Source organism: Balaenoptera acutorostrata, chromosome 20 (assembly GCF_949987535.1).
Source record: "Balaenoptera acutorostrata chromosome 20, mBalAcu1.1, whole genome shotgun sequence".
Classification (NCBI taxonomy): Eukaryota; Metazoa; Chordata; class Mammalia; order Artiodactyla; family Balaenopteridae; genus Balaenoptera; species Balaenoptera acutorostrata.
The window spans coordinates 9,394,084-9,416,351 of NC_080083.1; the positions used below are offsets into that span (position 1 = coordinate 9,394,084).

Consider the following 22,268-nt stretch of genomic DNA (forward strand, 5'->3'; position numbering starts at 1 on the left):
TCCTCCTCCCTCACTGGCAGAGTCACTTCTCCAAGGTTTGTTTCTTTAGAGCCCCACCCCTACCTCCCAACATAACAGCAGGCAAATCCAACAGTTAAACTTTTATATTTACAATATTCTCTTCATCTTTTGCCAGGTTTAAAAATGTGTACAGAGCCGCGAAGGGTTGGGGTGGGGACATGGGATTGTCAAGGAATTGTTCTGGGGACAGGGGCTGGGCATTGGAGTCCGTGGCTGAATCATGAGTCCCCCAGCCCCCCGCCCATGCCCCAGTTTGGGGGGCATCTGTCTACAGGGTTCAGGGCCCAGGTCCCTAGCATTTAGAGGGCAGGGCTGTTTGGAAAGGAGCTAGACCAGGCAGGGGAAGGGGTGGGAAAAGAACTAAGTTTCCATGGGTGGAGGTGGGGGCAGAAGGGACAGTCAGGAGGCAAAGTTCTGGGGAGCCAAGACCAGGGATTCTGGATTTGGGTGTCAGTGGAAGACAGCACTCCACTCCCCATTCAAATTTGGCACTAATGAACCCACAAAATGCCAGCAGACAAGGATTGGCTCCTTCTCGTCTGGTGTCCCTTGAAACCCTTCCCGACATTGTTCCTTTCCCCAGAGGCCCAAACCGTTTCTCTTTGGGCAGTCACCTTACACACATCCCTTCAAATCAAATTCTTTCCTGCTAGTGTCTGCCCCAGCGCCGTCCCCCACTGCCCCCTCCATCTGTTCCTCACTACAGCTGACCCCGTTCTCTCCCCCAACCTGTCCGGGAAAGCCTTTCTCCCCTGCTCTCCTCCCCTCCCCCCTCCACTGCTCCTTTCCTTCAGCCCTGGTGGCCCAGGGACGAGGGGGCAGGTCAAAGGAGGGGGTGGGCAGCTGAGGGGAGAAGCTGGTTTGAGACCAGGAAGGGATGGCTTCAGAGGGGGACAGTGAAGGGGGGAGGGAAAACAGGGGCAGAGAGGGAGGGATGAGACATGGTGAGAAGAGGGACGCAGGTGGGACCCCTTTAGCTGCCACCTCCCCCTCTCCTGTATCCTACCTGCCCTGGCCCAGGACTGAGGAATCCTTGGCACGTTTCGGGGGGTCTTCGCCCCTCAAACCCACCTCACCCATTTGGCACGGATGAGCGACGGTCTGAGGACGGAGGGAAGAAGGGCTGCCCTCAGACCGCGGTGAGGGCTGTGGTCAAACATGCACGGCCTCTGTGGGTGGCAGGTGGCAGGTGCCACGCAGCCCCCCACCCCCCGAACTCGAGGGGAAGGAAGGGCAGAGCTTAGGGTCTGCTCATCTCCTCAGGGTTTGTCCCTCCCCCTCGGCTTCTGTCACTTTGAAGTCCTTTCACACCGGCTGTGTGAGAAGTTAAGTGCTGGGCCTGAGGCCCTAAGATGCGGGGAAGTGCTGGAGAGAAAGGGGCCGTCTGCATGGGAAAACATACATCCACATGCAAGAACATGTTTCCACTCAGAAATGCATCCTGGACCCAGGGGAAGACAAGTTCCCAGGCAGCACAGGGATGCAGGATCTCCTCCCTTCCCCGCGGCAGGGAATGTGTGTCTGTCATCTGTGGAAGGCGAGGCCTGCCCGGGGAGACCGTGCTTCACCTCACTTGTGCCACGGGGGATACACATGCTTCGCCGGGGCGGGAGGGCTGGGGGCAGGGCAGGGGGGCTGTGATTTCCTCGCTACTTCCCAGGCACCACCCTGCATCGTCCGGTGGCCAAGGGTCGCTGTTTGTGAACACACCACTTCCAGGGTCTCCAGGGGGTGGGAGGAGGGAGGAGGTGGGAGAAGGCATGAGGGAACAGGATTCTGGGGCACAAATCCCCGCAGAAATTCTTTGAGGGAGCCAACATGTGTCCAGGGCGGCAAAAAAACCTCACCCTGCACATGGGAAAACACACCCCCTCGTGAGAAAGCACACCTCCACGTGGGAAAATACTTCCATGTCTCCACACATCGAAGACGGGTGTCCAGACGACGGAGGGGAAAAAACACCCCCCCAGTTGTTCAAAGGCCCAGGTCCGGAGAAGAGAACGGGCCACTCCGCGCCGGAGAAGCGCACACATCCCGGCGAGGAAACCCACGTCCACCTAAAGCTCCTCGACGTGTGACAGCTCCACACGACAAAAGCCTGTCGCCAAGTCCTCCTCCCTGCCTTCTGAGCGGGCCGGGAGGGCCGGGGAGGGGGGCCTCCCCGAGCTGCCCCCTATACCCGAGTGGTGGAGTGGGGATGGGGGAGTGTGTTGTTGTGGCTGGTAACGGTGGGGGGAGGCGGGGGGAAGGGCCCAAAGGGATGGAGGGAGGGGGGCGGCGGGGGAGGGGGTGGCCCCAGGCCGCTGGGCAGCAGGGTCAGGGCCCCGGGGGCCAAGAGACGCACATCGTCCGGCGCCCGGCGCAGGGCCAGGGTGTAGTCAGGCGGGCAGGTGGGGCGCAGGGCCTCCGCAGGGTCCGCCCCGACACCCCCACCCCGCTTCAGCTGCAGCGACACCAGCTCCTCCTCGGGTGGCAGCTCACGGCCGGCCGCAGGGAGCAGGGGGCCCGGGCCCCCACCGGGCACGCCAGAGCCTGAGCCGCCGGGGGGGCTGAGCCGCCTGCACCGCAGCTCTTGCCGCCGGTCCCGCTTGTAGTAGAGGGCGGCGAAGGCGAGGATGTTGAGGAAGAGGAGGGAGGCGCCCACGGCCACGGTGACGCTGAGCTCCGTGGAGTAGTCTCGGGAGTCCCCGGGGAAGCGGTCGTAGGCCCGGGGGCCCGACTCAGGCTCGGGCTCGGGCGGCAGGGTGGCCGGAGGCGGCGGGCGGCGAGTGCCTGGGGCACCAGGGGGCGGGCGCGGCGGCCAGCGCGTGGCGTAGGGAGGGAGGCGCGTGGTGGTGGTGAAGAGCTCCGTGTGCAGGTTGTGCAGGTGCGGCACGAGCTCCAGCCAGAAGGCCACCTTGTTGGCGCGGTAGTTGTCGCGCACGCGCGGCTTCAAGCCGATGTGCAGGTACTGCTTCTCCTTGCTGTTGAACTTGCTCCACACCACCTCCTCGAAGCGGTTGGGCTTGGTGTGGATGAACTTGGTGTCCTGTGGCACCGGCTGGTTGGGGTCGCTGTGGACACAGGGGGGCAGGGAAAGGAGGAGTAAGGGTGAGGCTCCCATGAAAGGCGGGGGTGGGGGCGTGCTATGGGAGGAATGGGGAGAGAGACGGACAGAGATGCAGAGAGCTGGGGAGACGGGAAGAGAGACACAGACGGATACAAAGAGACAGAGAAATTGCCAGAGACGGACGGACGGACAGACAAATAGGGATGAAGCCAGACTGCCAGAGACAGTCTGAGATGAGGACAGAGGGGCAGAGAGGGCAGAGACAGACCACCAGTGACAGAGGCAGAGTCTGAGACTGAATGAGATAGAGACATATGGAAACAGAGACACAAAAGGACATGAGAGACAGCCAGGGGGAAACTAGCGAGTACAGGGTAACCAGATCAAAGCAAACAGAGATATCAATGGATTTCAAGAGAGAGAGGCAGAGACAGCAATAGACAGACAGACACAAACCCTCACACACACTCAGATACACAGATGGGAGCACTCAGACAGAGGGCCGAGCTCTGGGAGAAGAAGGAGAGAGCTGGGTGGGCAAGGGAGGGAAGGAGAGACAGACACAGAGCCAAAGGCACCAAGTGAGCCCGCCCCCCCAGAAAAGACAGGGACCTCTCTGTCCAACTCTTCTGAATCTCCAACACACACAGAGGAGCTGTCCGGCAGGTGTCTGAGTCGAGAAGGCAAGAGTGCCTTGATGGAGGAATGATGGCCGTGTGAAGGAGAGGGAGAGAAGGGGCTGAGGATGGAGGGGGTGTGTGCCCTGACCTGCAGGGATGCCCAACCCAGCCCCTCTGGCCCTCACCCAGTCTTGGCGAAGTTGGTCCAGTAGGTCATGACCACGGCACTGAGCATGACATCATTCTTGGAGAAGTTGCAGGGGAAGAGGTCGGTGGCGCCCACCATGGGCACACCAAAGACGTAGGGTAGCTCGTCCCCGTGCGCTGCGTCTGCCCACTCGGGCCGGCCCTCAGCCTGGCAGTGGTGGTAGAAGGTGTAAAAGTAGACAGGGGACTGGTAGTCAGCGTGCAACTTGGCGGTGGCCACAGCCGGTGCCACCCACTGGTGGTCGGTAAAGAGCGCCAGCAGGGTCTTGCGCCGCATCTCGCCATTGTCCCTGTCGGCCCAGTCCGTGTACATAAACTTGATGGTCTCCCGCAGCACATCCTTGCCCTCTGGGTAGCCATACAGGTTGTCCACAAAGTTGGAGACGGTGAAGTCGAAGGCGCTGGCGGACACGCCGTCCTCGCTCTCTGCTGAGTCTTCCACGAACTTGAGGCCCTCTCCCTGGTTGACACCGATGAGCATGTCGTAGTTGAGGAATTCTCCCTGCTGCATGAGGATCTCAGGGTCATCGGGGACTACGTCACCGTCCACCACGGGCCCAAAGGCGATATGGTAGCTGGGGAGAAGGGGAGCAAAAAAACCTGTTCACCGGCCTGCTCTCCTGTTCACCGGCCTGCTCTCAGCTCACAGCCTGCTGAGTCCTCTGCTCAGAAGACCCCTCTCCCCTAGTTAAAACCTTCTGAGCCCTTCAGGGTACTTGGCCGCACGGGAAGTCCTCCCTCAAGCACTTCACGGAGCTTCGTGCACACTGGCTCTGTTTAGGCACCTCCGCTTAGGGAAGGCTTCTGGGAGAAGGCAGGGCCCCAGGAGGGGCTTGAAGCCCACCTCTCCTGGTTAAATGGCATGCCTGTGGCCTGCGGGCACCTCTCACCCTCAACCTCCTTGGAACCAGCAAGGAGAATGGAGGCCTGGACCTGGCCCTCTCCCACCCCCATACCGGGCGGGCTGCACGTCCTGGTCCACCAGCTCCCGAGAAGGCTTCCGGCGCAGACACTCCACGGCCTCGGCGCTGTCCTCCCGGTCACAGCCCACCTTGGCCGCCAGCAGCCGCGTGTACTTGAGCGGCTGGTAGTTGACAGACCAGCTAGAAATGGCAGTGCCACTCTGGGCGATGGCCTTCTGGAACAGCCCTGGTGGGACAGGCAGGCTTTAGGCTGGGCTGTATCAGCCTGATGGAGGAGAAGGGGGACCTGGTGGGGTCGGGGGTGTGGGAAAGGGGACAGGAGGGACAGGCTGAGGAGGTGGCTGGTACCTTCTGAACGGTGGGAGAGGATCAGAAGGTTGACACAGGAGGCCCCTGCCCCAGATCCGAAGATGGTGATGCGCTCGGGGTCGCCCCCAAAGTGGGCAATGTTCTCACTGAGCCAGCGCAGGGCCTGGATCTGGTCCAGGAGCCCATAGTTGCCTTTTGCAGCCTGGTCCCCAGTGCTGAGAAAACCTGGGGGTAGAGGAAGAAAGGGGGCTTCCTGGGGGTGTCACAGCACCCTTGCCCTCTTTCTGGGCAGCTCAGTCCAGCCCAGAAGCCATTCTGCTTCTGCTGGGTTTAGAGGAACCCTGCCGGCAGGCCCTCCTCCCAGACTCCAGCCCCTAGAGTTGGCTGCCCACCCTCACCGAGCACCCCAAGCCGGTAGTTGAGTGTGGCTACAATGACGTTGCCGTAGGCGGCCAGGACAGAGCCATCGAACATGTTCCCGGTGCCCTCCATGTAGGAGCCGCCATGCAGAAACAGCATCACCGGCTTCTTCCCGGAGTCCCGGATATCTGCGTGGGGAGGGGGCGGGTGGGTGGGCCGGGAGATGGGGGACAAGGACACAGTCAGACCAGAAGCAGCACCGCCCACCTCCCAGGCCTGCCGAGTTCCAGCCCGGAGCTCAGGGGACATGTCACTCCCATCCCTGGGGGGCAAGACCGGATTCCCCTCCCTCCCTCCCCAGCTAGCCCTGGCAGAAGATCCCTCCCCACCTCCTGCCGGTGTGCCCCACAGCACTTCTCCACATGCCTGGCAGACCTTCCAAGAAGCCTAGCAGAGGCAGGGGTGGGGGCTGGCCCTCCTCAGGGCATCTGCTGGACCCAGGGGAACCCCTCCCCACACACACACAGCAAATCTCCTTCCTGCTCCTAAGAAGAGCGAGCTCCCAAAGCTGCCACTAGAGCTAGAGATCCTGGGAGGGTCCTGGCGTTTCCTTCGACTCAGGCCTTGGGCCTCAGCTCCACATGGTAGCCTGGTCTGTGGGTGAGGGGGTGCCAGGCCCTAGGGTCCCTGGGGGCTTGGTCTCCTCCCCGCCCTAATTCCTTTCTAGGTCACCTCCCCAGTTACCATGGCAACCCCCAGCCTAATTACTGTGGCAGGAGGCTGCAGGGTGGGAAAGAGTCTGCTTAATGAAGCCAGGGTGCAGCTCTAGTCTCGGACCCCCCAAACTGGCCTAAGTCCTGAGTTCTGGACCCCTCTCTTGCCATGTCCCCAAAGGATCCCATGATCACTCCCATATGTAGAAGGCTCTTGAGGCACTACAGACCGGACTGAGGGGTAACTAATTCCGGAAGAGGGTGGGAGTCTGAGAGGGCTTGCCAGGGTCCCTGCCCCTGCAGCTCCTCCACGATGCAGCCACAGTGCCCGTGCTGGCACCACCCCTGGCCTCCAGGCCCTCCTCTTTCTTGACACCTGCAATCTCTGACCAGCCTGGGCACTCGGCAAATAAGATCCAGGCCTGGGCCTCCACAGCTGGTCCCCAGTGCCTCTGCCCGCCTCCCTCATCCCGCTGGAGACTTCCCTCCTGGCAGAAGGTCAACCAACAGGTCACTGAGACACTCCCCTCCACCCCCCCAGACAGCTTCCTGCCTCCTGTCTCTTAGGACCTTCTCTGACACCTCCTTCCACCTGACTTTGGCCAGGAGCTCCTAGGTGGGCAGTGCCCTCTCTGTGTCCTCCCCAAATCCTATTCTTCCCTTTGTTCCTGAACCTCCAGTGGTCTTCCAACAGTTCAGGCTGGTCTCCTTCCCTCCGAGGTCCTGTCCTAAATGTCCTCACTCCTCCCCGCTCCTGCCCACCCAGCACCTCCACTCCCAGCGAGGGGGGAGGGGGAGTCAGAAAGGGAAGGAGCAGGAAGGGGGGCTGGGGCGACAAGAATTCAAAACCAACAACAAAAAACAGGATCAAGAAAGAAGAAAGAAAGAAAAAACAACAACCAAAAAACAAGAAGCTCTCGGGGCAGATTCAACAAGAAAAGAAAAAAAAAACAAAAAAACAAGAAACCAAAAAGATCCATTTTTGGAAAAAAAGAAAAAAGTTCTTGGCACTTTTTCAAAATTTTGTGGTGAAACTTCAAGATATTGGGCCCTGTTTTCAAAAATGTCCAAATTCTTTAATTTGCTTCAAATGTGCGTTTTCTGCATCGGACAGGCTTTTTTTTGGAAACTGTAGCAGGTTTCTGCTGTTTCAATTGTGTCATCAATTTGCCAACTTAAATTTGTTTTTTTCAAATGTTATTTTTGCTCCAAATTAAAATTGTTTTTTCAAATGTTATATTTCACAAGTTTCAAAACAGTCCAAATGTCTGTCAAGCTAAACATTTTATCCAATTCTTTGGTGTTTTTTGGTTTTTGTTTTTTTTCTGACATTCCAATTTCTTTTTGCACTTTATTTTCGCCATGTTTAAGCTTTTCTTGCCGGTTTTCTAGTGGGTCCAACATTGTTCAAATTTCGTTTGAAGTTTTCATAATTCTTTTTTCCAATTATTACAAATTTTTCTTTTCTTTTCTTTTTCATTTTTAGTTGGGAAAACGACTGAGGGGCCTTGAGGGCTGTGAGGGCATTTAGTTAGGGGCAGGGCCGAGAACTTCCTCTCATCAGCAACCACATGCAGCAGCGGGATTTTTAAATCTACCTGTGTCTGGCGGATTGAGCGTCGCCTCGTCACGTTTTTTTGTGAGCAGACCTAAGACCGGGAACACAAAACAGAGAAAAAAGGACAATTTTGTGGGGAAAGATGGGGGTCGAAGGGAGGTGGTGGATGGGGAGGGGAGGAGAGAAAGCAGAAAAGGGGAGGGTGAGGGGCAGAAAAAATAAGCCAAAAAAAGCAAAATTTGTTTGCAAGAAAAAGAAACCAAGAAAAGAGAAAAACGTTTCTACAACCCAAATTTTGTTCCCCTCCCCGGAAAAAGTCATGCCCCAAAGAAAAGGCTGGTTTTGGGGGGGTGGGGTGCCTGAGTGGGCTGAGGCCTGTCTTAAGACATATTGATTTGGCTGGAAAGGATTTGGCTTGTCCAAGTGTTTGCTAATTGCTGGAAATGAACCGGTGTTAGAGGTGGGGTGGGGGGGGGGAGGGGAGGGGAAGCCAACCAGGGAGCCTGGGAGCCCAAGGCCAGCTGTGCCCCACCCGGGGCGGGGGGCGCCACCACTCACGCAGGCCCTCTTCAGGACCAGCCAAGCACCTGCCCGCTCCCCCAGGCTGTAGAGAGGAGGGGTCCCAGCAGAAAGGACTCTGCTTCCCTCTGGACCAATCTGGCGGGCAGAGGGTAGGATGGGGCTGGGGCAGCCCGTCCCCACAGCTCACAGCCCCTGGAAGCCGTCAGCTCTCCACTGGCCAGCGGGGGGGTGGTCAGCGAGGGATGCCTGCCCACATCCCAGCCTCTCACCAGCCAGCATTTCTCTTCCATCCGCACTCACAAGCCTGACTTCTCACCCCATCTCCCCAGTGTGGGGTGAAGCAGGGAAAGGGGTCATCAGGTCTTGCCCTCCACTCCACCTCTTCCCTCTGACCCCCCTCCCCAACCTCATCCCTTACCCAGGCCTGCTCTCCTCCCCCACAAATGGTAAACTCCCCACCAGGGGCGCCAGCCCCCCACCAACCCCTGCTCTAATGCCAAAAGCCCCCCTCCCCAATTGGGGGTTCAGTCCACAAATAGGGAATAGGAAACACAGTGCCCTGAGCCAGCCCGACATATAAGGTGCCAGGAGGTGCAGGGAGGCACAAAGTGTGCCCCCTGTCAAGGAAAGGCCCCAGACTGGGCTCAGAGTTTGGCTCTAGGCTTCTTTCAGATTGGGGGATTAGTCAAGGGAGAGCTGGAACCCAGAGGCCTGAGGGGTTCCCCCAGGCTGATCAATTTCTCCTCAGTGGCCTGGGGACCAGCATGCGGAGGGATGGGTCAGTAAGGCTGAGGCCAGCCTCTGCAAGGCTTCTCCCAGATGGTGGTGATGGCCCCAAGGGGACCCATTAGGATCAGGGCCTGTTCTTCTCTGACAGGATAGGGATGGGGATGGGGATGAAGTCAGCAGGGCATATGTGCGCGTGAGAATATTAAGTGTGCGGGTGTGTGAGTGTGTATGAGTGTGTGTGTGTGTGTGTGTGTGTGTGTGTGTCTGAGTCAACCTCTTCCTCCCAGAGCTAGTGTGAAGATTCAGTGAGATCACCTGAACGTGTCAAGCCCCAAGCAGGTCTGCAATAAGCGATGGTTAAAAATACAGAAGGTGTGGGCATGGGTGGGGTGGGGGCAGGGTGGGAAATTTGTGTGGAGGTGTTGGGGTGGACAGTCCATTAGTGGGAAGTGCTGGGTGAATGTTTCACATGAGGGGTGACGAGCCAATAGCCCACTGAGTGGGGCGTTGCAGGCGAGACAGCTTTCTACCTGAAGATGTGGGTGGAGAGTCCACGAGTGGAGAGCATTGAGATGGGTGGCCTATTGGAGGCACTGGGGTGAATGATTCACTGGTAGGAGGGCGCTGGGGTAGGTGGTCCATGAGAGGGCAAGGGAAGGTAGAGTGGACGGCTCTGAGGCAGAGGGTGTTGGAATATTGGGGAAGATGTGTGGAATGTATTGGGGTAAGTGGTCTATCAGAGTGCTTGGAATCTGAACAGGATTGGAGTAGAAACTTCTGTGCATTGTGTGTATGGGTGGCTAGGGGGCGTGGCTTATACGGGGAGGGGTAGTGATGGTGTTGAGGTGCATGAGGTGTTCTGTGATTGGCATGTCCTCTGGGTGCAGGGAGCGAGGTGTTGGAGTACTTGATGTGTGAGTAGGGTGTAGGGTTGCCACCTGTGCTGTCACAGCCTGAGGTATGATACTGATGACCTCTAGGCAGGAGTTGGGGTAAGTGATGTCTGAGAGGTGTTGAGAACGTAGGGGACTGTGGTGTGAGTAGCCTGTTGGAGCACATGATCCAGCTGCAGGGTTACTGGGGTAAAGGTCTGTGTATGGGTGTTACTAGGGTACATGATCTATACCCAGAGATACTGGGGAGCACAGGTCTAGATGGGTGACAGGGTACACAATTCCAGACAAGTGTTGGCGTCCATGCTGTGTGAAGGTGCTGGGAATTTTGATACGTGGGATTCTAGAGCACAAGGTCAGTGTGCCGGTCGGTTGGGTACATGACCTGAGTGTTGAGTATTTGAAATTCCTGGTCTTGTAGTGGGACTTGAGTTCATGATGTGCGGGTGTTGGGTGTGTAGGGTGTACAGTGGGGTTCCTGGGTACCAAGCCTATATGTAAAGTTGTTGGAAAATGGCCTGTGGCGGGTGTTATCAGAGTGGATGGTCTCTGTGTGTGTCGGGTGTTTTGGAGTGGTGACACGGGGAGTAGGAAGGATAACGTGGGGGCTCTTTGTGAGGATGGTCTGTCGGGGTGGCTGCAGGCCTGCTGATTACCCTCTGCCGTGGGCTGCTGGAAGGTACTGACTCTGGTTGGTCTCGATGTGCTGAAGGCTGGCTGGTGGGGAACTGCTGCTGGCGACTATGAGCAGTGCTGTAGTGAACTAGAGAGTTCATTGTCAAGAAGAGCCAGCTCAGAGCCCCGCGGAAGGCGTTCTGCTGGGGATGGGCGGGCTGTGCTGTGAGTGGAGGGGCCCTTGGCAAGGAGCTTCCCTGATCCTTCAGGAGTGTATAAGGGATCAGGGGACAGAGCATCCTGGGGAAGAGGCACTCAGCACAGGTGAGGGGCCCTGCATGTGACAGAAGGACGTCTGCCCATTCTGGCCTGGGGAGAAGGAGTCTTTGCTGTCCTTGAGGTGGAGGTGCAGCTCAAGTGGGTAGTGGCTGGGGACAAGCCCAGGCCTGGGCGCAGGAGATGCGGCAGAGCCGGAGTGGCTGCCTAGGCAGCTGATGATGGGTGCCTCCACCACCTGATCGCCCTCAGTGTCCCCTCTGTGTGTGCCTCTGTGGGCAGGGGGTGGGTAGGCCCAGCCTAGTGCCTGCTGCCCTCGCCATCGGCTCTCTGGGCGCACAAAGAGCTTCTGGGCTGACTGTGGGATTCGTTCCTGGGACTGCCTAGCAGGGACCCGTACCACCCTGGGAGGCCACGCAGAGCCCGCAGGGACGCACTGCCCCTCACGGCCCCGGCGAAGGCCCAGCTCCCGGCCCGGGGCGTGCCGGCGCCTGAGGGTATGCATGGACGTCTGTGGGCTGTGTCCACCGGGGGCCCGACCCGGTGCCCGCGCCCTTACCGTCCTCGGTGGGCACGTAGAGGTTGAGGTACAGGCAGTCCTCGCTCTGGTTCTGCACGTAGGTGGCGGCCGCCTCCAGGTTGTCGGTGAACCACACGGGTAGCATGATGGCGGGCAGCGCCGCGTGCAGGTTCTGCGGGCAGGCGGGCGGCAGGGTGGTGGCGTTGCGCACGCCGGGCCACGAGGCGGGCGCCCGGGGGGGCGTGGCGTAGGGCACGCCCAGGAACTGCACGACCGGGCCCGGGCCCAGGGCCCAGGATCTCGTCGTAGGCCGTGTTCACCACTGGGAAGCGCTCCTCCCCGAGGCTGCCGAGACCCAGGCCCGGGCCGCCCGGGGCGCCGCCGCTGGGACCCCCTCCCCCGCGCTGAGCCCCCGCCAGCCCCACCAGACACAGCGCCAGGAGCCACATGCTGATCGGGGACCCCCCCCCTCGGAGAGAGAGAGAAGGGGGGGGAGAGGGAGGGAGGCCCCCCTCACCCCAGGAGGGAGGAGGGGGTGGGGGAAAGGGAGGGAGGAGGGGGGTGGGGAGGGACCTGGGTTAGACGGGACAGAGAAGGGGTCTGTTCCTCTCCATGGAGGGGGCGAGGGGTGGGGAAGGGGAAGGAAGTGGGAGAAGGTGAAGGCAGGCCCGACCTGCGGGGAGGAGGGACAGACAGACAAATACAGAGAAGAGGTGCAAGAAGGGAAGGGAAGTTGGACGGGGCAGACAGACAAGAATGGGGAAACAGAAGAGACAGGTGGTTAGTGGCTCGGAATTCAGACCAAGTCGCCCCCCTCCTTCCATCCTCAGGCCCCTTGGCACCTCCCCCCCCCCCACCCCAGCCACCCCTCCCCTCAGCAGGGACCCAGATAGAAAAGTCTGAGGCCGGGGTGAGGTCCAGATGTGTTAAATGTCTAGGACCGCCAGAGGGGAAGGAGGGTCAGCTCCCCAGACCCAGTACAGTACTTCCCCTTCCAGCTGTTTATCCCTCCCAGGCAGGTTCTCCTCAGGGACTCAGGAGTCCCAGTTCCCACCTCCCTGGAAGGGATGAGATAGACAAGGAAGAGAAAATAAAAATACCAAGTCATTAATTAGCAGGAAGTGGTGGGTTTGTTTATACGTGTTAATCACTCCTGAGCTGTAATTTCATGGCACTGAACTCCCACCCCAGGCCAGACTTGGGTCTTTCTTGGGACTGCACAAGCCCAGCACCTTACCCTCCCTTCAACATCTCATTCTAGCAGGATTTGTGTAGTGGGGGAGACCCCTGCACCCCAGGCCCTCTCCATTTCTCCCCTCAGAAGTTAAGGTGCCTTGAGGCAGGGGCTAGACAGGGAGGGGATGCTGGAGGGGCAAATCCAGGGACAGGTGCCTGATTCTGCAGCCGGTTGCCGGGCGACAGGATGCTGCCCCGCAATGCTACCTCGGCAACAGGCTGCAGCTTTAACCCTGGGGGGGGGGGGGGCGTCTAGAAGAAGAGGGGAAGGGGCTGGGTTGGTTATGGGGTCCATTCAGGGCATGAGGAGGAGAGCAGAGGCATGAGTCAGAATGCTAGAGTTTCCCCCAGCCTTTGCATAGAGGGAGAAGTATATATGTTGAGGGGAGCTGGAGACTAGGGGCCTAGAGAACCCTAAAAGAGCTGCCTCTTGCCCCTTGTTGGCCAGTCAGAACCTAGCCCTAGTGACCAGGCCTCTGGCTAGGGAGAAGGGGTGCTGAGGTGGCTTTAGGGGGAATCAGAATTAAGGTCATACATGAGAAAGACTAAGGAAAGGTAGGGCTAACCTGGGTCCACAGAGGTCAGGAGCAATAAAGTCCTCTCTGACAAATAAATATAAGCACATTTTACCTCTTCTCTTCTTGCAAAGTTGTTAAAAGGGGAAAAGGGCTTAGGTGAAATTCAGGCAGAATAAACTCACCAGAATGAAGAGCTCACTATTTGTGATGTTGAGAAAGATGCAGTTTGCTCCCAATGCTTTCTTGAACTCTTTATGGACGTTTTCATTGGAGCAGCTGCAGAGAAAGAGAACCGTGCTCAGAGGGCAGAGTGTAGAGTACAGTTGAAGGGGAGAGAGAGAGGGACTGAGAAAAATAAGGACTGCAGTAAAAGAACAGGGATGAGGAAACAGAGGAACTGGGAGCAAAAGGGACTCTAGAGGGCCTAAGGAACACAGAACACTGAAACTGGGAGCGGAGGCTGGGACAAACAAGGGCAGAGATGAGGACCGTAAAGAGGGCCCCCCACTCCCGACATCCCAAACACTCACGCCTCTCTCAGATCCTCAGGCACAGCCATGGTAACCTTGAAGAAGCTGCCTTTGGTTGCAAGGGGATTGGGATTAACTGGCCGAAGCCGTTCCAGGGTGACAATCTCATTGTAAGTGGCATCACAGGCAGCATATTCAATGACATAGAACTGGCAGAAGGAAAGAAAGGAGAAGCTGTGGATGACCTGAGTTTCTATCTCCCACCTTTCTCTGACTAAAATATGTGTTTCAGCAGTTCTCCAAAGGCCTTGACAATCACTCACATCTCCCTTCATCATCCGCACCCGGGCCAGCCACCAGCCACAAGGTTCTTGCTCATTGGCTCGAGAATAAACCTGAAGAGAAGTTGAAAATAAAAGAGATATTGAGGACCATCCAAAAACATCAAGAATGGAATGAGCATTAAGACACTTGGGAGGCATCCTAAACTAAGATAAAGGAATCTAGAGGAAGGAGCTGCTAATTAAAATCAGAGAACACTGGATTTTAGATGCTGTTATCATAAATGGAAGAAAAGTGAATCTCCTGAAAACAGGAAGCTCCCTGAGAGCTTGACTGATCACAGCAATGATGGACAGAAAACTGCTGCATTTCACTCTTCCACAGGCTGCCTAGCTGGATGGAGGAAGGAGCGTGAACCAACCAGTGAGGAGCCTAGGGTACTGGTATCAGGGTAAGGGAGATGCAGAATCCTGGGAAAAGGGACATTTAGAAAAGGTGGACTCCAACGACCTTACCTCCACTTCATCCCCTTCTGTGATCTCCTTATTATAGTCAGCTGGAGGTGGTAGCCGGACATCCCCGAAAGGAATTTGTCTCTCACTCTGCCAGCTGCAAGGGAAAACAGTGATATGAAAGCTATTCAGGCTAGTGTGGTTGCCCGTTTCTTCAGGAAGAGGTTACTTACTCCACTGGGCATTTTCCACCTTCCCTGGTGATTAGACGCTAAACTCCAGGCCCTGCTCCATAGTGGTGCCTTCCATCTCTTGCTAGAATCTAAATATGGAGTCAAATGACCCCCACTCTCACCATTTCCTCTCCTGGGATCCATATAAGTTGCCCACCCAAACCCTTGGCTCTCCCCCACCTATTATACATGCCTCATGGGACTCAGCCGCCCCCTCTTCTCCACTCTCCTTCTAGGACCTAGTATGCTGGATTCTCTATTCCCAAGGTCTTACTTGTTTTCAAAGAAGATGGTGACAGAGTCTTCATGGACATCCTTCACAAAGCCCTAGAATGGATTTTAGAACAAAGTAAAAAAAAAAAAAAAAAAAAAATGACAATCAACCACCACCTCAGCCATCAAGGGAACAGACAGTTTTAGAGGGCCTTAAACTAGAGTTTTTTTGTTTGCTTTTCTTTTTTTTTTTCTTTCTTTTTGCCCGCACCTTGTGGCTTGCGGGATCTCAGTTCCCCAACCAGGGACTGAACCCGGGGCCACAGCAGTGAAAGCCAAGAGTCCTAACCACTGGGCCACCAGAAAACTCCCTTTTTTTTTTTCTTTTTTTAAACTAGAGTTTTAGATGGGGACACAAGCAATCTAAAAACAGGGCTAGAAAAAGCTGTATTGGTGAAGGAATACGAATGTTGAGGTAGCAAGAAATGTTGCAAAATCCGGAAATAAGATGAGACAGAAATTAAGTAGAAGGGAGAAACATCACCTGCATCAGAACAGCCGGGAAACTAGTGGTCTCCTACGGCTCCCACAGAGGCCTCCCTATCTGTCTGCCTCACGCAGTGCTGAGCAGCTTGCCAGAGTTCAATTAAAATACCAACAACATTCAGCAAAGCTAAGAATATCCCATGAGACAGTGTGAGGTTGTCCTGGAACACCTAGAGGACATCAGGCTCTGCCAAGAGAGGAAGGGTCTAGCTCCTAATACAGCAAGAGGCCTGAGCGAACTTGGTGCCTTGATGCCTGGGTCGTAAGAAAATAATCAGAACACTGGAGAAATTCAAAACAAACACAACTTACTAAAGGAAAAATTAGGATTTAAAAGATGTGAGGGAATTCCCTGATGGTCCAGTGGTTAGGACTTTCACTGCCGTGGGCCAGGGTTCAACCCCTGGTCAGGAACTACGATCCTGCAATCCTGTAAGCTGAGCGGTGCGGCCCATTAAATAAATAAAAGATGTGAGATTTCTAAATGCTAGGACACTGCTAAGAATTTGAAAAGAGTAATAAAATTTGTAGAAGACCCCAAACTTGAGATGATGACAAGGGAGAGGAACAGGGATGACTGAATAGCTGGAATCGCTGGTCTACCTCCTATTTTCTCTCTCTCTCTTTTTTTGGCCAAGGCAGTGAAAGCTCTGAGCCCTAACCACTGGACTGCCAGGGAATTCCCCACCTCCTATTTTCTGTCTTCACTGAGGAAGCCAAAGCTATGCGTTCAACCCTGTGCTCCCAATTTTCCTACCTTCTCTCCTGTTTTTCACATTATCAAAATTAGCAATCCCTAATTTTGAGTAAGTCCAATTTTTCAACTTGTTCTTTTGTATCTGAGCTTTTGGTTTTATATCTAAGAAATCTTTACCTAACGTCCTTGTCTAGAGTTTTATAGTTTTTATTTTACATTTAGGTCAATGATCCATTTTGAGTTAAATTTTGTATATGGTGCCAGATACAATCAAACTTCATTTTTAACCTATGAATATGCACTTCTTTGAGCACAATGTGTTGAAAGACTATCCTTTCTCTACTGAATTGCCTTTTCGCTTCTGTCAAAAATCAGAAAATGCAAACTAATGTATAATGACAAAAGGCATTGGTGGTTGGTGGAAGACTTTTGGGATTGATAGAAATTGTGGCGATGGTTTGTTTTATATATCTGTCAAAACTTAACAAATTGTATGCTTTAAATAGGTGTACTTCATTGTACGTCAATTATGCCTCATTAGATTTTTTTAAAAATTAGGGGTTTCAAAAAGCTAATATATGAAGAACAATTCCTGAGCTTTGCAGGTAGGAACAAAATATGAGCTTAGGAGAGAAAACACCAAAAATGTACACTTGTGTCACTCCCACCTCAGAGAACTGATCAATCATAAACACTTAATACACTGTTTTTTCCTTAAATCTAAACCTAAAATTTCACTCTTGATACCAGTCATCTTTCTCTTCTTTCGGGAAAGGACCTTGTTATGGAGTCTTACTACTTAGAGCCTTACTTCTGCCCACAGCATTAGTACTCCTGGTTACTGCCTAGCCTCTTACTTACCCATGCTTTAGCCTTCTCTGCCATTCCCTTCTTCTGTAATATTTTTTCCACTCTTCATTCAGCTCCATCAATACCCATTCCTACTCTTCTCCACTCACATCTTCTATTTGCCCGAATCCCTCTCTTCCCTTTTGGGTTCTTCTCTTAGCTCCTTTTTTTTTTTTTTCTTTTTCTTCTTTTTTCCTTAGCTCCTTTTTAAGTGTCCTCCTCTTTTCTTCCTTTATAAGGATTTCTCTAAACATTTCATCTAGCCTCTACAGCTGACTTTATCCAATTCTTTATCCAAAATGTCTATCTCTAAGCTTTAGAAACAGTTTATCAAGAGAGAGTTAGCTATTTTCAAAACATTTCAGGGATGAGATAAAACATAGTGGAAGAGAATCACTTGCCTGCCTCTTTTGTAAAGAGCTCCCCACTCCTAGATACACTCATTCACAAAGGATATGTCTAAAGCTCTAATCCAATTCTCCTCCAACATGTCAGGGTTGGCCCTCAGGCAGAGGTAGCAACATTACCCTGGTTTTTCAAGCTACCATGATCCCAAGGCAGAAATGCAAAGCTCAGAATGGAGTTTTCCCTCACATAACTCAGCAGTTCAACTAAACGTCACTCATTCTTATACTTCTAGGGTCTTTTTCCTTCAAAGATTCTCCAAAACAAGCTTTCTCCTCAACTTCACATTCCAAGTCAGTCTCTGCTCCTTAATTCCACCCACATGACCCCAGTATTTTTCCTCCAAAAATACCAGTGGTATAAAGTGAGCTCCTAGTTCTGCTCAGTCCATGCTCATTGAGAAGATAAGCAGAGGAGGGCAAGAGCAGTGGAGTGAATCTCTAGAAGGCTACCTAGATCCAAAGGATAATAACTCAATTCAATTCAATGGCCAGGGCTTATGGAGCTTTGGCTTATAGAGCCTAGGACTGGACAGAGGAAGTGAGAGTCCTAGGTTCCTAAGTACTTCACTTTCCTCAAATTATAAGATACAAAATTAGGTCCCACCTTCAACCTATCTTCTAGTCCTGGGTTCTCAAAATAAAGGAGGGAGTTCTAGAAGAAAATCAGGAAGGGTCTGGATAAAAATCACGTGTTGAAGGTGAGGATGCCATATTCCTTAACAAAGAAATTGGAATTGGGATAGCCAGGTAAGGTCTGGAAAGTTGGATGACTGTGCCCTGGAAGGTGAACAGATATTTCATTTGGGAGAGCACCGCTTAGAGAACAAAACACATTAAGTTCTGACAGAAAAGGAAGAGCTGATGGGATAGCTAAAAGATAACTTAGATCCCAGATCTGACATTTGCAGTTCTATCCTGGAAGAAGATCAACAACACTAGGACCCAATTCTGAGAGGGATGAAAAGAACCTTCCCAAATTTATAGTTCTAGAAGCAATGTAAACACTCCTTGAACCACACTGAAGTTTGCTGAGTCATGAATATTAAATCAGCAGCAAGGACAGATTGGGCAAGTATCTATATGGCACTCAACGTTGAAGAAAGATTAGTCTGAATTTAAGGATTTACTGTTGTTTTCAACTGAGGCATGGGGCAGAAAATGCTAAAGTGGCCAGGACACAAAATCCACATTACCTGGCTTCCAGCTCAAGTCCAAACTCTATTCTCTGATTCAAAGCATCCTAGCCCCAATTCACTCAATCAAGTCTATCACTGCCATAGCCCACAGGAGAAAAGAGAAAGATTCAGAGACACATTTTCTGTTGGACACTTATATGTGGGAAGGGAAACATGTCCCTTCCCAGCAGTCTCACACAGTTAATTTGAACTGGATACCAATCTTTCCCAGCTGTGTCTGACTCCCATGCTTCCTAGAACAAAAGCAAACATCATATCTTGATCTCAGGCTCAGTTTAAGAATCACTTTTCTTAGGGATGGGAAGGACCCAGATGAAGGACAAGATACTGTGGGAAATGAGGCTAAAATCTTATGAGGAAGGGTACTTCAATAAAGGTAATGCAAGTTTGGGGGAAAAGGATATAAGAGACAAATGCACTCTATCAGAATCAGAAAGGAATTAAGAAACTTTGCCAAAGAAAACAGAAATGCTATGGAGGCAGGCTAGAAGAAAAAGTCCCATGAGTTAGGAAAGTATGCAGAAAAAAAATGACAGAAAGAATCAGCTGGGAGCTTCCTTCTTCCATCTTAGCTGGCTAATGGAATAGGTAGTTTCTGGGTATTACACAGAAATATTAGGATAAAAAGCTAAAGACTTATATTGAGAGGTTAAGTTAAGATAGATGTGGGTACCCACAGGCACTGAAGAATATAAAGAAATCTGGTGAGGGAAGTAAGGCAGAAATGAATAGGCATTTAGAATGGGTCAAAAATGACTACACTGAGCTTACCAGTCGAAGTTGGGGCAGAAACCTACTCCAAGGGCAAATAGTTATAGCAAGATATGACTTCACAGGGAAGGAGTTCAAGAAAGTCATTTCCAAGGGCACGAAGGTGGAGAGGTCTATTATGGGAGGAAAGGCTTGAGGGGAAGTGAAGGAAAGGGGGTTCTTCTCCTCACAAGTAATGTTATGATAAGATAACTCTGCTCTTGCTCCTCAGGGTAAAATGAGAGAAGACAGGAATCAGGAAAGTCTCTGAGACAATTCCAGGCATAAAGTCCAAAGAGGTTCAAAATAACAACAGTCACATAAAGAAAAATTCCTGAGAGGCAAGAGGGGTCTCCCTCTGGCTTAATCTAAATGGGAAAAAAATGTCCTAAAAAATAAGATTCAGAACAGATTTAAAAGGTGGTAATAAAAGGAGTTCTAAAAAACCCAATCCTGGGCAACGGGGGAGCTGAAGTAAACAAGGATCTTTTAAAGATAGTCTCCTTCTCCTTTAAAAAAAGGCTAGTGGATTCCCAAACTGGGCGAGTTGGCCAAAAGTCTTCGAGAAGTGGAAATCCTTAAGAAGAAGATTAACAGATGGAATCCTTGTGAGATCCCCTTTTAGAGATCAGGGATATGAAGCTTACACTCCTCAAGATGAAGAAACTGTATGAATGATCTAAATGTATGAGGTCAAAGTGAGGTGACAAATACAAAACCATCCCTGGGTAAAACAGTAGACCAGCTAGTCTTGGAATAAAGGGGTGGGGTGAGAGACTTGAGAAAAGGTGCCACCTTATGGCTATGAGGCAACTAGACGGCTACAGCCCAGAGTTCCTGAGGTCAGAGATACTAAATGTCATAAACAGAGTCTGACCGTTTCTCCTTGGGGTGGGAACAGAAATATAAGATGAAAGTGGGGTGAGTCTTCCAGAGCCAGTAAGCAGAGGCCTCTCCGAGGAAGATGAAAAGATCTAATATGGGACGGCCTTCCCAAGGGGGTAATAGTGGAGAATAAAGAGAATTCTCCATGTGCTTGGACTGTGGGGAAGACGTGATTCAGATCCAAGGCAGATCTTCTACCAGAGACAGGAAAAGTCAACGAGACGCTGGGTAAATGGGGTCTCTTCTGGGGGGTTGGGAGGGGAGCTGAACCAAGTACAATAATGCCCTGATGCTCAATCCCGGAGATGCGGGTAAAAGCAGGTGTAATAGAGGGGTCAAAACTAAGAGGAAGGGGTTAACTTCTAGAGGTCTCCCCCCAGGACGGACGCGGGTGGGAGCATGGGTCTAAGGTTCTAAGGGTCAGGGCTTAGCTCCAGAATGTCGATCCCGCCCCACTCTTCCCTGCTCTGGCTGGAGGGAGGGGGCTGAAGACCGCGTCCCCGGCCAGCGCGCCGCCTCACCTTGTAGAAGGCCCCGTTGGAGCCGCGCACCTCGACCGGCAGTCCCGGCTCCACATCCCCCCCAGAGGCCAGGCCGCCCATGGCGCCGCCACCGCCTCCGACTCCCCCGGCGGCGGCTGCAGCAGCGCTCTGAGTACGGGCCGGGCCAGGTCCCCGGCGTCTCCCCGGAGGAGGAGCCGGAGGGGGAGCCGCGGGGGGCGGGAGCCGGGCTGGCCCCACGGCGGCCCTGCCACAGCCAACGAGCAGGGGGCCGGGGCCGGGCCGCTCCCCGTCCGCCGCCGCCGCCTTGGTCTCCGCCACCGTGAGGGAAACGGCCGCCGCCGCCGCCGCCGCTGCCTTCGTCACCTCAGCTTCCGCCCGCCGCTGCCCCCGCTGCTGCCTCAGTCCCGGGACCCGCTGCTGCCGCTGCCGCTCCACGGCCTTCACTTGCCCCTGCCGCCGCCGCCTACTGCGCAGGCGCACCGGGCACCCGCCCGCCGCGCGCGGGCCCCGAAGGCCAAGGCGCAGGCGTCAAGGCTGGCGACCCAGCTCGCGCTGGCCAGCGCATCAGGGCTTCCACACTCCTCTTCACTCTCTCACGCCCCCTCCTGGTCGCTTACTTGCGCTTGCGCAGAACCCGACTGGTTCTCTTTCCTCGCCACCCCACCTCTCCACGGCCCCTGTCTCTTCCTTTTCCCGCCCCACAACACTGAGAGCTAACCAATCATGGGGAGGGAGGGACAGAGCTCACTCAATCGGATTGGACTTCTGATGCTCCTGGTCAGACCACACCCACTTCACCACGGTGCGCTCCAGCAGGCGTGTACAAATTAGGGATGGGCATGCGCCTGAATGATTGCTTGGTCACTTTCCCCACCTTTGTGTTTCTTGGTGCGCACGCTCCGAAGGAAAAAAAAAAAAAAAGTTGTCGAAAGGCAAAAAAAAAAAAAAAAAAAAAAGGGGGGCCTGGTGCGCATGCGCTGGGCTTTACAGTCCACAAGGCGGACTGGACTCTCTTGAGCCTCTGTATCTCTGCACAATGCGGTTTAAGAGTCACGTTCTTGCCTTGAGAAGATTCTGGTCATGCATACAAAGAAAGGTTAAAGAAAGATTTCAAGGCAGTACCGAAAGGCAAATGCAACTTAGCACAAGATTTGATATCTAAATGCGGAGAAAATCCAAAAGAGGAAAACTTGTTACGGAGAAAGGATAGTAGAAGGGAAACTTAGGATTCGTAAACTAAGATAAGTAAGAAATTTCGATAGAAGTGAATAAAATAGCCAAGAAATTAGGATCATGTGTTGTGCAGTAATCATTTAGCAAATATTTATGTAGCCCTCACTGTGTTCCATCCACTGTGGTAGGTCGTAAGGATACAAAGACAAGATGTGGTCCCCAAAACAAGGATTTTATAATATATTGGGGAAGGAGCAGACAAACACATTTAAACAAGTAAGTGCATGGAGTTCATTTGAACATGGGATAAAGATAAGGACTAAGTTTTGAGGGAATCCCAAGGAGACGAACAATGGTCAGTTGTTCTTCAGAGTGATAGGGAAAGACTACTGCAGGGGAGGTGATGCAAATTGAGATTTGAGGGATAAATAGGCATTTGCTAGAGGAAAAGTGCAGTAAGAGTATTCTTGAGAGAACAAGAACTACAATGGTGCAGAGGAGCAGAAAGAACATGTCCTTTGGGGAACCACAACTAGTTCAAAT

At 53.3% G+C, this 22,268-nt stretch overlaps 1 protein-coding gene across 2 annotated transcripts; it reads right to left on the bottom strand.

Annotated features, from left to right (window-relative positions):
* Positions 1 to 89: 89 nt before the first annotated feature.
* On the bottom strand, positions 90 to 20,990 carry LOC130705881 (neuroligin-2-like). 2 transcript variants are annotated; one of them, XM_057535797.1, is made up of 13 exons: positions 20,571 to 20,990; positions 14,781 to 14,833; positions 14,337 to 14,430; positions 13,863 to 13,934; positions 13,600 to 13,748; positions 13,252 to 13,345; positions 11,355 to 11,487; positions 7,801 to 7,851; positions 5,528 to 5,677; positions 5,169 to 5,354; positions 4,854 to 5,046; positions 3,876 to 4,472; positions 90 to 3,074 (listed from the first exon to the last, which is right to left on the bottom strand). In XM_057535797.1, the coding sequence occupies exons 1-13, from the start codon at positions 20,649 to 20,651 to the stop codon at positions 2,195 to 2,197; spliced, it is 2,733 nt and encodes a 910-aa protein (XP_057391780.1). In that variant the 5' UTR covers positions 20,652 to 20,990; the 3' UTR covers positions 90 to 2,194. The 2 variants fall into 2 exon arrangements, with proteins under 2 accessions (XP_057391780.1, XP_057391781.1); XM_057535798.1 differs by lacking the exon at positions 7,801 to 7,851.
* Between the last annotated feature and the right edge of the window lie 1,278 nt (positions 20,991 to 22,268).